Source organism: Balaenoptera acutorostrata, chromosome 14, assembly GCF_949987535.1.
Source record: "Balaenoptera acutorostrata chromosome 14, mBalAcu1.1, whole genome shotgun sequence".
In the NCBI taxonomy this organism is placed as follows: Eukaryota; Metazoa; Chordata; class Mammalia; order Artiodactyla; family Balaenopteridae; genus Balaenoptera; species Balaenoptera acutorostrata.
This window is the reverse complement of record NC_080077.1, coordinates 51,140,878-51,155,768: the sequence shown is the minus strand read 5'-3', so window position 1 is coordinate 51,155,768 and position 14,891 is coordinate 51,140,878. Positions and strand designations below refer to the sequence as shown.

Below are 14,891 nucleotides of genomic sequence, written 5' to 3'. Positions count from 1 at the left end.
CATAGAAAGTGATGGCAAGCTTCCCAGTTTATATAAAAAGTTAGTGAAACTCTGATAGTAAATTCTGACAAATAGAGCACATACACACACACACAAAAACTATAAATGAATCACACTTATGAGTATAAAAAAAATTCTAGGGCTTCCCTGGTGGCGCAGTGGTTGAGAATCTGCCTGCCAATGCGGGGGACACGGGTTCGAGCCCTGGTCTGGGAAGATCCCACATGCCGCGGAGCAGCTGGGCCCGTGAGCCACAACTACTGAGCCTGCGCGTCTGGAGCCTGTGCTCCGCAACAAGAGAGGCCGCGATAGTGAGAGGCCCGCGCACCGCGATGAAGAGTGGCCCCCACTTGCCGCAACTAGAGAAAGCCCTCACACAGAAACGAAGACCCAACACAGCCAAAATAAATAAATAAATAAATAAATAATTAAAAAAAAATTCTAGATTAACAGCCAAGAGAAATTCAGAAAATCAGAAATACAAGAATGGCTTAGTGTTGGAAAATATTTTAGTATAATTGATCAAATCAGTAGGTCAAAGGATTAAAAATTTTATGATCATCTTGATAGATTCTGAGAAGGCATTTGATAATGTTCAATATCCATTCTGGATAAAAATATTTAATAACATTATGAAGAAACATTGACAAGAATCCCTTTACTGAGGCCCATTATCACTGCCACCATTTAACATCATTCTAGAACTGCTAGCCTACATAATTATTCAAGAAAGGAAATAAGCATAAATATTGGGAAAAAGGGAGTTGAAACTATGCTTCTTTTCAAATGATAAGATTGGCTATCTGCAAAACTCAAGAGACTCAACTAAAAATCTATCAAAACTAGGAAGTAAGTTTAGTAAGGTGGATTGTTACAAATAAACATAAAAATCAAACAGCTTTCCAACATACAGGTAATAACTACTTGGAAAATGTAATAGAAAAATAATCCCATTTAATAGTAACAAAATGAAAAAATTTCTAGAAATAAACTTATTAAGAAAAGTATTGACAATACATGAAGAAAGTTATAAAATGTTAAGGAAGGATACAAATATTAGGCCAAAAAATGGAGATTTAATCTGTCTGCATGAGAAGATTTAATAGTAAAGATGTGAATTCTCATCAGTTTATTGTATAATGTTAACACAGTCCTCCGACTAGGATTTGCCGTAAAACTTGACAAAATTCTACAAGCATCCCAAAGCCTAGTATAGCTCCTGGCACCCAGTAAGTACTCACTTTACGGATAAATGAAAGAATACCCAGGAATAATTTTAAAAGAGAATGTTTTGAGGAAGAACTTGCATTACTGGATTTAGAACGCATCATAAGATTTTAATAATATTTTGCTTTAAAGGTTGTAATATAAAGATCAAATCACAGAAAGTTCAGAAGTTTACACACACACAAACTTAAGATAAAGTTGCCCTTTCAAACATCCAGTAAAATTATGGATAATTTAATAAGTGTTATTTGTAAAATTGCCTCACCATTTAGAAAAAATGAATTTAGATCTCTAGCACAAAATTTATGACAATAAGTACATATTAATTAGAAAGAAGCATTATTTTAAAATGAGATAATGCAACTTTGTATATGCCATAGGACCATAATTAATCATTACAAATATGAATAGAAAAAAGAGAGGGGTGAAGAATGCAACACATTCTTATCAGTGAATATCTCTGGGGAGTAAGTATGAGTGACTTTTTTCTTCCATGTGCTTTTTCCAGTTTTCTGTGATCACTTGAGAGACACAAGAGAGAAGAATACAGACACTGATTTGAATCCTCATAACTTGCTGCCTGTGGTCAAATTATATAACTCCTCTGAGCCTTAATTTCTTCATCCACTAAAAATAGAGATACAAATACCTACCTTACCCATATGGTTATGTGAGGTTATAATTTTTTTTTTAATTTTTATTTATTTATGGCTGTGTTGGGTCTTCATTTCTGTGCGAGGGCTTTCTCTAGTTGTGGCAAGTGGGGGCCACTCTTCATCGCGGTGCGTGGGCCTCTCACTATCGCAGCCTCTCTTGCTGCGGAGCACAGGCTCCAGACGCACAGGCTCAGTAATTGTGGCTCACGGGCCCAGTTGCTCCGCGGCATGTGGAATCTTCCCAGACCAGGGCTCGAACCCGTGTGCCCTGCATTGGCAGGCGGATTCTCAACCACTGCGCCACCAGGGAAGCCCCGAGGTTATAATTTTATAACTTCATTTTTAAGGTACAAACAAAGCTTGTCCACTTGCTACTTAACTTATGTTACCTGCCTGGTCCCTCTTGGCAACTGGGTTTGCCACCCTAGTCTAGACATAAATATTTAAGAAATCCTTCTGCTAACACTTCAAACAACAACAACAACAACAACAACAACCTACTTCGCAGTTCTATTATGAGGATCAAACAGGATAATACATGTAATGCATTTAGCATAGCCTCAACATATAGTAAATGCTCAATTAATTTAGCTATTATTTCTTTCGTAATGAGGAAAATTTTATTAGGAAAAGAATATTTGAAATTGAGGCAGTGATGGTTATAGTAGGATGATTATATAGTAGGATAGTTATAGTATGACAGTATACTGCCACAGCTTCTGGGAAATCCAAACAGTGGTGGTTAAATCTAGTCTAAAATTGCTGGAGCTAATCTCAAATTTTGGATCCAGATCTTTGAATGTGAGGAAGATCCCACAAAGTGTACAGGAACTGCTGCACTGAGAGTATTCCATTAAGAAGAGATGTTTAGATTAAACTACTTTCATGTATTCTAATGTGACTAGTTACGTGGGTGCCAACTCTAGATATAAATTCTACCAAAGCCAATAAATAAATTTTCAAAAGTAGCCAAGAAATGAAAACTCTCATTTTTCCTGGAGAAAACTAGAAACTCGCCCCCCCTCCCCCAGACCAAAACTCTGTGTCTATTTTAAAATAATATGATAAAGAGTGAGAGTCAGGAAGAGGCAGAATGGTCAAGAGAAAGAACTCTGGGACTTCGGAAACGAGGGTTCAAGTCTCAGCTATGCCACCAGCTGGGTGAATATATCAGGAAGCCATTTAACCTCCTGTGCCTCTGTTTCCTTATCTGTAAAGTTGTGGAATTGTGTTAATGGATCACCAAGTCTTCCTCCGGTTTCACTGTTTTATAACTTTTGGATTTGAAATTAATATTCCCCAAATAGAAATATTTAATTACAATCAAGGCTGACACACAAGCCTAAAACAACAGCAACAGCAGCAACAGCAGCAACAACACAAACTCCACGAGTCAGGTGAAGTGTTGTCATCACAACTGGTGTAAATAAAGGTGCAAATTCTGCTCAGTCTCTGCCCAGCAAGCAGATCTATTAAAGTAAAGAAATCTAAATTTGGAAACTCTGATTCCTTTCCTTAGACATCCAGAATTGAAATCTTTTTCTCTGTGTAAGATTCAGGTTTATGTATATTCATTTCTTCAACCACTTATTAAGAGGCTGCAATGCAATGTGCAAGGTGCCAGGGATATCAAGACAAGCAAACCAAGTTCTTGCCTTCAGGTAGTCAAGCTTAACTGTTGACCTAAGCTTAAAACACACATTTTAAAAAGATAGTTCACCTTGTTTTTTAGCTTGTAGTTCTGAGAGAAGCTGCTCTTTTACAGCTTTAATGGCTGCTTCAGTGGCCTCAGCTATAGTATTTCTGGTTAGCGTTTCGAGGGCTTTATCAAAACGTGGTTGAACAATTTTATTGTAGTCAACTACCTGCAAAGAATATTTGAGAAAACCAACATAAGCACAAGTTACTCTGAATATTAAGCACACTGTTCATCTACATCTATTTCTATAGCTATACCTATCCATCTCAAAAATCTTAATGCTGCTTGAGGTATGTTATTCTCAGAATTCAGTGATTTTTGAGTACTTGCTTTCACAGAAATTCAATAGATATATAAATATATATTTATATATGTATGATAATGTAATATACATTCAAATTAGATGTATATTTTTAAAATCAACATTTTATGTATAATCTACATACAATAAAAGGCACCCATTTTAAGTATAGAGTTTGATGAGTTTTTACAAATATATACATGACAATGACCACATTCAAAATATAGAACATTTATATCACCCCAAAAAGTTCCCTCATCCTCCTTTATAGTCAGTTCCTGGCCCCTGGCAATCACTTTGTTTTCTGTCACTATAGTTTTGCCTTTTCTAGAATTTCATATAAACAGAACCATACAGTATATAATCTTTTCCAAGCTTTTCTACCTTAGCATAATGTTTTTGAGATTCATCCGTGTAACTGTATATCTCAGTAATCTATTCCTTTTTATTTTTGAGTAGTATCATTGTATGAATATACCATAGTTTTTAATCCATTCATCATGGACATTTGGGTTGTTTCCAGTTTTGGCTATTATAAATAAAGTACCAGTGAACATTTGTGAGAAAGTCTTTTTGTGGACATTATGTTTTCACATCTCTTGCATAAATGCTGAGGAGTAGAATTACTGGGTCATATGATTAAGTATATGTTTGACTTTATAATAAACCACTAAACTGTTTCCAGAGTGGTTAAAACTATTTTATAGTCCTAGCAGCAAAGTATGAAAATTGCAGTTATTCCACCTCATCACCAACACTTGGTTTTGTGAATCCTTCACATTTTAGCAACCCTAGTTGGTGTGAAATCTCATTGCAGTTTACATTTACATTTCCCTAATCACTGACAATTTTGAGCTTCTTTTTATGAGCTTATTGGTCATTCACTTACCCATGTTTTTAAGCATATGTTCAACTTTTGCCTAGTTAAAAAATTAGATTAGAATTCTACATATATTTTGAATATAAGTCCTTTGTTAGGCAGATAATATACTTAATACTGAATGTTGGGATGTTAGATTTATATATGCCTTTTAAGTTTAAATAATATTTCCATACTTCTAGATTCAATTTTGCTCTTCCTTCAATATGCTTATATTACTTTATTCCATGCCAACAAAAATACATCCACACCATCATTTTTAATGGATGAACACTATTGTATTAGATGAATAGATTACAAATTAATATTTAACTAAAATACCAATTATATTTACATATACATGATTTTGTTATTATAAACTAGGTTATGAAGAACACAGTTATGTATATGTCTTTGATAGTTTCTTCAGGAAAAACTTATAGTTCAAAGGATATGTATAGATTTTAGGCTTTTATATGTATTTCCAATTGCTATCCCTAATGATTATACCTTAACCAGCAACGTATGAGAATGTACTTTCCCAATCCTAGCCACACATCAATATTGGTTGTTAATATGATTTTTCAACAGTGAGATTGACATGACATATATCTGGTTTTTTTGGCCTCTCCCTGATTATCAAGGTGATATCCCTTTTCTCATGTGTAATGGCTATTTGGATCAACTATTTTGTGAACTGCCTGTTTGCTATCATTTTCTGTTGGGGCTTTTACATATTGATTCGTAAAAACTCTTTACATTTTAAAATTATAATTCTTTTGTCTGACACATACTGTGAAGGTTTTAAAACATGTCCACATATGCTTTAATATTCCTTTCTTCAGAAGGTGAAGCCTAATTCCCCTCTTCTTTAGTGTAGGCAGGACTTAATGACTTACTTTAAATGAATATAGTATGGTGCATTTTTCATTTAAAAAGGGAAATGGCAAACCACAGAGTGGTAGAAAATATTCATAATGTTTATAATAAAAAAAAAATCTGTATATAGACAACATAAGTAACTCCTAACAATAATATGCAAAAAAGTTAAAAATGGGCAAGAGGCTTGAACAAAGCGAACAAACACTTCAAAAAGCAAATATCTGAATAACATATGAAAAAATGTTGAACCTCATTAGACATCAGGGAAATGCAAATTAAAACCTCAGTGAGATATACCCACTAGGATGGCTAAAACTAGAAAGACTGACCATAACAAAAGTTGGCAGGAATGTGGAACTCTCATACACTGCTGGTAGGATAGTAAATTGGTAGAACTAGTCTTGAAAACAGTTTGGCATTTTCTACACAAGTTGACTATGTATGTATACCTTAGTCCCAGGAATTTTACTCCTAGATATACCTTCAAACTATATAAAGATATGCATGTATACACCAAGAAACATGTACAAGACTGTTTATAGCAATGTTATTCACAATTTCCTGAACTGGAATCAACCTAAGCTTTATTGACACTCAAATGGATAATAAATCATAATATAATTCAATCAATAGACTACAATAAAACAATAAAAATAAGCTATAGCTATACTTAATAACATGCATAAATATCACAATTATAATGTTAAGTGAAAGAAGCCAGACACAAAAAACATAAACTGTTTTAAGTCCATAAAGTTAAAAAAATATGCAAAGCTAATCTAATCTATGGTATTTGAATGTGTGCTTACATGGTAAAACCATAAAAGAAAAGTACAGAAGTGAGTATCATAAAGTTCAGGGCAGTGGTTACCTTTGTGGAAGGAGTAAGAGGATTGATATTAGAAAGAGGCATGAGGTGACTTCTGGGGTGCTGGGGTTCAATGTCTGACCTAGGTGGTGGTTATATGGGGGTTTGTTTTGTGATATTTCAATGAGCTTCACTTTTCTGTATGTTTGTCATATTTTACAATAAAAAAGTTAAAAGCAAGTAGGAAATGTTACCCCTGTGTTTAAAAGAATTCAATAGCATTTGGAATAAATTCAAACTCCTTCCCAGGGCCTGCACTGTCTGACTACATCTTCAGCCATCTCCACCTTGTGCCGTTCCTCCTTTCACACTACATGCTCCAACCACACTGGCCTTCATATAATTCCTCTACATTCCAATCCCTCATCAAACCCTTTGGCTCTATCTTCAAATTATATCCCAAATCTGCCCACTTCTTACTACCGCTACTGCTATCACTCTGGTCTAAGCTAAAAGTAATTTCTCTTCACTTACCGAGGGTGGAGAATAAGATCATTGAGGGGAGGGGTCAAGGAACTGTCAGGTCAAGGTGTTGGGAGGGTCATCTTTGTAGATAGTGAAATGACCAAGAATTATGACAGGAATGAGTGTGTGGAGGAAGGGTCAGTGGGCCAGGAGGGGTGTAACCCAGGGAACAGGAGATGAGTGAAACCAAGAAAGGTAATGGGTGGCACAGTCTGCGTGACATAGCAGTCAAATCTGAGGACTTTCGGGAGTGGCTATGGTCCGGAAGCTGCACTAAAGCAGCAAGGAAGATGCCTTCCCCACTCCAAGCCCAGTGGAACAATTACCCAGTTGACAGTATAAAATTAAGAAAACTGAGCACAGGGAATTCCCTGGTGGTCCAGCAGTTAGGACTCCGTGCTTTCACTGCTGAGGGCCCAGGTTCGATCCCTGGTCAGGGAACTAAGATCCCACAAGCCATGCTGTGTGACTAAAAAAAAATTTTTAATTAAAAAAAAAAAAGAAGAGGGCTTCCCTGGTGGCGCAGTGGTTGAGAATCTGCCTGCTAATGCAGGAGACACGGGTTCGAGCCCTGGTCTGGGAGGATCCCACATGCCGCGGAGCGGCTGGGCCCGTGAGCCACGGCTGCTGAGCCTGCGCTTCTGGAGCCTGTGCCCCTGGAGCCTGTGCCCTGCGACGGGAGGGGCCGCGATAGTGAAAGGCCCGCGCACCGCGATGAAGAGCGGTCCCCGCACCGCGATGAAGAGTGGCCCCCACTTGCCGCAACTGGAGAAAGCCCTCGCACGAACCAAAGACCCAGCACAGCCAAAAATAAATAAATAAATAAATAAATAAATAAATAAATAAATAAATAAATAAAAATTAAAAAAAAAAAAAAAAAGAAGAAAGAAACACCTATCAGGCTGCATCAGAAGAATGATTTATTAAAGCTGGAGTTTGGGGGGTTTAAAAAAAAAAAAAGAAAACTGAGCACAAATCCTAAAAGTCCTAAAATCCGACAAAGTATAATCAGTATAGATAGGTAGAAAGCTAGCTAGCTAGCTAGCTAAGTAGTTACCTTTCCCTTGTAATGTTTTGCAAGCAAATTGCTAAGTGTTGTTTTCCCTGAAGACTGAGGTCCAAATATGAACACTTTAAATGGTGGTACTGGCATAGGTGGAAGAAGATAGGGACGTGGGTTCAATAAAAATGTTTTTAATGCTTCTTCTGATGAAAGACAGTATATTTTACCTAGAAAACTTAAAAAATGCCATTATCATAAACAACTGAAAAGAGGTATGGGCAAGTTTTTAAATTAAATTCTGAAAATCTTACTTACCTTACAGAAAAATCTGGCAATCCTTGAAAAATGTTACCTTCTTTTAAAGTCACCGGACATGTACGTCCCCATCTGCTTCTCTGCCATCTATATCTTGGTGCAATAAGTTTACAAGCTGCAAGAGTATGGAACAGCTCATCCTGTTAATAGCAAACAACATTAAAAATGTGGGCATAGGGGCTTCCCTGGTGGCGCAGTGGTTGAGAATCTGCCTGCCAATGCAGGGCACATGGGTTCAAGCCCTGGTCTGGGAAGATCCCACATGCCGTGGAGCAACTAGGCCCGTGAGCCACAACTGCTGAGCCTGTGCGTCTGGAGATCGTGCTCCGCAACAAGAGAGGCCATGACAGTGAGAGGCCCACGCACCGCGATGAAGAGTGGCCCCCGCTCGCCGCAACTAGAGAAAGCCCACACACAGAAACGAAGACCCAACACAGCCAAAAATGAATAAATAAATAAATAAATAAATAAAATGTGGGCATAAGTTTGGCTGAAATTCACATTATTATTTCATTTCTTATTTTATCATGTTCTACTATTTAAGAAATAATTCAGAAAGGAAATTTTGGTTTTTTTCTCAATTGCAACCATTCTGCACTTGTCCAAAATTTAATAAGACAAATAGTTTTCATTTCTGTTTTAAGACCTTGTTTAAATTTTACTGAGCATTTTCTCTTGTAGGGTAGAATGAGCATAAGGTGGATAGAGCATTTTCTATTATCTGTTTCAGGAAACAGATTCTGAAAAATTCTTATTGAAAAGGTTTGAAAACATACCAGAATCTTAGTTAATTTACATAAGTTTTAAAATAGGAAGATGTTACATGCAGATTTGCATTGACTTAGCTCTTTCATTCTTCTTAAGTGTAAAGTCTCCCTCAGCAATCCTCCGTTCGTCACCTGCAGAGTAGCTAAGAACCACTTCGCTACCGACTGCAGACTGCTGAGAGGGTCACTGTCTTAGCGCTACCTTGGCGGGGACAAGAGAACTGGAGGGAAATGACATGGTACGCAACTACTAGGGGGACAGGTCCAGGCTGGCTCCCTCCCACCTTCAGACGTGGATCTCACATGTATTGCTGGTTCCAGAGCTGACTGGGGAGGACAAATGAGAATGGAAGCTCTGGTCTTGCCTGCACTGCTGCAGCATCTGAGAGCAAAGAGGCATGCCAGTTGCAGGGATGTTGCATGGATGTCCCCACCTGAAGGTTGGAAGAAGCTAGATGGGAAGGAAACTGTCAATGCTTAGGGGAGCTGAATGACACTGAGAACCTTGTCGGTGGGGCACATTTGCCTACCACCCTTCTCCATGAGTCCACAGACAATGAGCTAGGGACTGAAACGTACCCAGTTAAGTCATGAAGCAGGCACTTTTTCCTTATCATCCCTATTTCCTGTCCAAACTTGGAGAAAGTGTTTGAATAGCAGACCATGCTCCTCTCCCAACTTTGAGCCCCCGAGGCTACATATCTAGCGGGGGCTGAGGGGCGATGAGAAGATGAGGTTTCAAATGAGTTTGATTATCACAGCCGTAAAAATGATCAGGACTGTCTCTGGTTAAAGGCAGACTGAACACATGCATTTGTGTTTGCTTTTTTCCTATAACCTTGCAAAAATGACAGCAGAGGAATGAAAAAAGAAATGAACTCACGAGGACACAGAGACTGGGAGAAGAGACCAGAGGAGCTGACAGCTGAGCAGCCGCAGCTATATAGTTTTGTCAACTAGAAAGTAGAAGTATGTAGCAGCTGCAGCTACACACTTCTGTGTGTAGCTCCCTAGGCCCTCAGAGCTCGTTGTGGTGAGATCTGGAGGCCCGGCTGGACAGATCCTGTCAATACTTCTTTACCTTGTAGCCTAGCTCCTTGGTCTTCTCCTCCAACAAGGCGTATCTCTCTGTTCCGTGCCTGCTGCGCTCCCGGTCGCCAACCACGTGTTTGTTCGTGATGAGAAATTTCCAGCTGCTTCTGATAGTGGTTATGCTTTTCGATTTTGGTGTCAAAGTGCTTAAGCTCTTCCCAAAAGGATTCCAGTTTCTTCTCTGTGAAGTTGGCTGACCTGGCCGGGTCCCACAGATCCATCACCTGGGGCTCGTCGAACTCTGCCTCGGCGCCACAGCCCCGGTGGCCGACTTTCCGCAGGTGGTCGAAGTCCTGGCTGATGTCCCGCAGCCTGTCCTTCAGCTCGGCGTGTCTGCTCTGCAGCACGTTCTCCTGGCCGTGGGTCACGTCGGCGGGACTGACGACGTTTTCCTTAATTTCTTCTGTCCTGCTCAGGGTCTCCAGAAGGACCTTATTCTCCTGGACCTTCTCCCTGTGATGCTGAAACTCCCGCCACGACTGGTCCAGTTCTTCACTGAAAACCTTCCCGGAGGTCTTCGCCTTGTGCCACAGCTTCTCCAGCCGGGGGTCCTCCAGGCTGTGGTCCTCGGCGCCGGGGCTGAGGACGTTGCTGCTCACGGCCGGCCTGGGCGTCGTTTCTCCTGTCCCGACCACACTTGGCCAGGATGACGCTGAGACTGCTAAGTTTTGCTTCTTTCTCTCCATCTTCATCTAAGCCTTCAGCCTTCAATCTCTTCCTCTTGAATTCGTCCCTTTCGCGTATGTATCTTGAAGCTCAAGCTTGTATCTTGATCAGCATGGAGCTCGGACAATTTCACAGGAGAAAGATTAAGCCGCTGGGCCTCCTCCCACAGCTGATTCAGCTTCTTCTGGCGGAACTACCCCCGACCTGGGCTCTCGCTCCGAGGGCTGCGCGGGCTCGTTCTTATCCCGCGAGAACTTGCCGCCGTGGCCCGCCGCCCGCCAGGCCCGGGCGGCGGCGGCGGCGGCGGCGGCGGCGGCGGCGGCGGCGGCGGCGGCGGCGGCGGCGGCGGCGGCGGCGGCGGCGGCGGTAGCCGCCGGACCTCGCGCAGCGCCGCTCGGACCCTCCGCGATGCCTTCTTCCTCGTCTGGAAGCCGAGACCCCGGCAACTGCGGGTCGGAAAAGCCCCCAGGTTTTCTGAATACTTTAAATTTTCCCTTCAGTTATGACCTAGAAGAAGTGACTCAGTACAGAGCTTCTGTGTGCATCAGGCCCACCTTTCCTCCTCTTCAGCACCAGTTCGTGTTACATATTCCAGCTATGTTCACCCATTAAGATCTAGGGATTACACAGTACAGGATAACAAAATGACCTCTTTCCTTAAATTTATTACCATAATTTATTTGAATTATAATATCTATTTATGATTCTGGTATTAGTTTTTTTATTTCTATTTTTATAGGTGAATCTAAACTTCCCAGAATAGATCAAATCCTCCACTTAAAAGTCCTGGTAGCCCTTTTAGCACTTGGCAATTATAATTTGATCACCATCACATCCACAATACATCAGGGCCAGGAACACAGTAGTTATTTTAAAAATTGGTTGAATGACTGGGGGAATGAATGAGTATAGAGTTGAGGGCTTTTATGTCTTTGCTTTCTTTGGTGCTGCAAAATTTTTAAACTGAACTTGGGTTTCTTTATTTATTATTATTCCTGTGGTTGACTGTTCTGATTTTATTGTCTTTCTTTGTTTCAAAACTTTTGTTGTGTTTAGTGTCTACAAGAATATTGTGCCAATATTACAGCTTCCCAAAAATCAAATCCGTTTTTATAAAAGTATCCTGAGAGCCTTTTAAACCTTGAAAGGATACAAATTAAGGTCACAACATACAGTGAAAGGGTAGACTTTCAAACAGTTAAAAATAACTTACATTTTCCATTGTGTCATTAATTTCTTCCTCTGCACTCTGAAGTTTGGTTAAAACAGCTGCTCTTTTTAGGTTCAGATATTTAAGTCGATCCATAACTGTCTAAATTTAAAGAACAAGTCTTTTAATACATTGGCATTTGAACGTCTCAAATGTCCTGAAAAAGGCATGAGCTCATGAGTAGAATACTTCCTTGTTCTTCCTAGCTTCTGGTAGTTTGCCGGCAATGTTTGGTGTTGCTTGGCTTGTAGATGCATCACTCCAATCTCTGCCTCTGTTGTGACATAGCCATTTTCTCCCTGTGTTCATGCGTCTCTCCTCTTATAAGGATGCCAGCCATACTGGATTAGGACCCATCCTAATTCACTATGGCCTCACCTTAACTTGATTACATCTGAAAAGATCCTATTTCCAAATAAGGTATTGAAGGTTAGCTCCTCAACATATATTTTTGGGGACAGGATTCAACCCATGAGAGTCTACCCTTTGGTCCCCAAATATTCATGCCCTTCCCTTGTGAATTCCCTAGTTTATGTGAGAATCCTTATCTCATTGGTATTGAGCTTCTCCATGTAACTTGTTCTGGCCAATAGAATGTGGGCAGAAGTGCCAGGGTGCCATTGCCGGCCGGGGCCTTAATAGGCTTGGCAAGTTTCAGCCAGGCCTATTGGAACTTCTGCCCTTTACCTTGAGGAAAGTGTGTCCCAGGTTGTAAAAAGTAGTCAAATTCTGGATATATTTTGAAGAAGAAGCCTGCTGTATATGCTGATGGGTTGGATGTGGGATATGAGAAAAAGAGAGGAGCATCTGGAAGGATGGATGTGACATATACTGAGAGGGGAAAACTGTGGGAGGAGTGTATTTGGGGCAGGGTGGTGGTGATGGCGGATCAGGAGTTTTATCTTGCACATTTAATCTGAGATGACAATTATACATCCAATGGGATATATTGGATATATTTATTAGCAGTTGATTATACAAGTGTGAAATTCAGGGGAAAGGTCTGGGATAGTAATATGAATTTAAGAGTTGCCAGCATTTAGAAGGTATTTAAAGCCATTGGGTTGGATGAAGTCTCCTAAGAAATGAGGGTAGACAGAGGAGAGTGCTCAAGGAATGAGTTCTGGGATCCTCCAATTCTAGAGGTTAGAGATGTAGAGTGTAGAGGTAGAATAAACTATAGTAGTGTGGGGTCCCAGAAGACAAGGGAAGAAAGGAGCAGGAAGGAAGAAGTGATGAGCTGGGTCAAATATTGCTTCTAGGTGAATTAGATGAAGACCACGTAGTCACCACTGGCTTTGATCAGGAGATCACGGATGATCTTGGCAAGAGCATATTCTAAGTGAGGAGCTTCTTCCTAATTTGGTTGCACCACCAGCATTATTACTTATGTGGCCACCAACCATATCAAACTAAAAATCTGGGCATTGCTTCTGACTTTTCTCTCTCCCTGTCCTCCTACATTAAGTAGCTCCCAGGTCTGTCTTCTGTCCATTCCCACAGTCACTACCCTGGGTTAAACCACCATCTCTTATCTGATGTGCTGCAAAAGTCAGAACTAGTCTTCCTCCCACCAACCTGCTTCTCCTCAGTTTTTCCTTTGCATTGCAGTCTGAGGGATCTTTCTTAAATGGAAGTAGAAGCATTTTACTCTGTGGCTTAAAACCTTTCACTGGCAGCCCACTCTCTCATGATGAGGTCTAAACTCTTCAGCATGGCTTATGAGGCCTTTCTTGATGCCACCCCTGCTTATTCCTAAAGTTCTGGCACTATTCCATTCCTCCTACTCCATCCCCCTAAAAACTCCTCCATCTTCCAGTCCTGCGTTCACTTCCTAGAACTCACTATGCTCTTTTTTGCCTCTGGGGCTTCACACAGACCCTTCCCTCAGCCTGGAACACTGTCCCACCTTCCTCCCCTCACCAGCCCTCACGGTCTAATTCTTACTCATCCTTAGAGTTTCAATGTAGAAATAATTACAGACACATGGCCTTCCTCACGAGATTAGGTCCTGTCCTTTTGCCATGAGCTCCTATAGTACCTTGTACCTCCCGGATGATAACACAAACTGCCCTTTAAATATTTATTTTCCCCCAACATAATGGATACTGTATGAGGGGAGGGACTCATCTGACCCCTTCCCATCTGTATCCCTAGAGCTTATCATAATGCTGCACACCTATTAGGTGTTTAAGAAATAGGTAATGTATTTTTGTATTATTTTGTATTGTATGTTTTTTGTTTTTATTTTTTTTTATGTACTGTATATTTTTGTATTTTGTAATTTTTACGATGCATATTATTTTGTATTATTTTTGTATTTTATACTTTTGTGTTTTCTGGTTATTTTAAAGCCATGAGTGTGTACAACTTTTAAATCAGAATGCAGATATTTAAAAAAAAAAAAACAAGCTTATAGTTACAGAAAGCAGATTGGTGGCTGCCAGAGATGGGGGGTGGAGGATGGGAGGTGGACAAAATGGTTGAAGGAATTCAAAAGTATAAACTTTCAGTTATAAAATAAATAAGTCCTGGGGATGTAGTGTACAGCATGGTGATTATAGTTGATAGTACTATATTGCCTATTTGAAAGTTGCTAAGAGAATACATCTTAAAAGTTCTCATCATAAGAAAAAAAATTCTTTATGTATGGTGTCAGATGTTAGCTAGGCTTATTGTAGTGATCATTTCACAGTATATACAAATATCGAACCATTATGTTGTATACCTGAAACTAATATAATGTTGTATGTCAATTATACCTCAGTTTTAAAAAAAAGAATGAAGATATTTACATTTTGGGGAAAAAAAAAGTACCTTCTCTTCCTTACATTCTAAGTGGGAAGTTATCACATGAAATATATTTAAATGATGTATTTAG

The 14,891-nt window shown here is 39.8% G+C and overlaps 2 protein-coding genes across 2 annotated transcripts in view; both read right to left on the bottom strand.

Moving 5' to 3' along the window:
• AK9 (adenylate kinase 9) overlaps positions 1 to 14,891 on the bottom strand; it is a 123,221-nt gene that overhangs the window by 78,598 nt on the left and 29,732 nt on the right. The window contains exons 10-13 of the mRNA XM_057527853.1: positions 12,014 to 12,112; positions 8,276 to 8,415; positions 8,015 to 8,195; positions 3,604 to 3,748 (exon numbers count right to left, since the gene is read on the bottom strand). Of these exons, the coding sequence (XP_057383836.1) occupies positions 3,604 to 3,748; positions 8,015 to 8,195; positions 8,276 to 8,415; positions 12,014 to 12,112 (565 nt within the window). The remainder of the gene's footprint in view (positions 1 to 3,603; positions 3,749 to 8,014; positions 8,196 to 8,275; positions 8,416 to 12,013; positions 12,113 to 14,891) is intronic.
• LOC130704740 (alpha-2-macroglobulin receptor-associated protein-like) lies at positions 8,408 to 10,983 on the bottom strand. Its single transcript, XM_057527854.1, has one exon. The coding sequence runs from the start codon at positions 10,824 to 10,826 to the stop codon at positions 10,053 to 10,055; it is 774 nt and encodes a 257-aa protein (XP_057383837.1). The 5' UTR covers positions 10,827 to 10,983; the 3' UTR covers positions 8,408 to 10,052.

What these genes read in the sequence shown, in the direction of transcription:
- LOC130704740 (XM_057527854.1), bottom strand. Translation starts at nt 10,826, where the DNA reads ATGAAGATGGAGAGAAAGAAGCAAAACTTAGCAGTCTCAGCGTCATCC.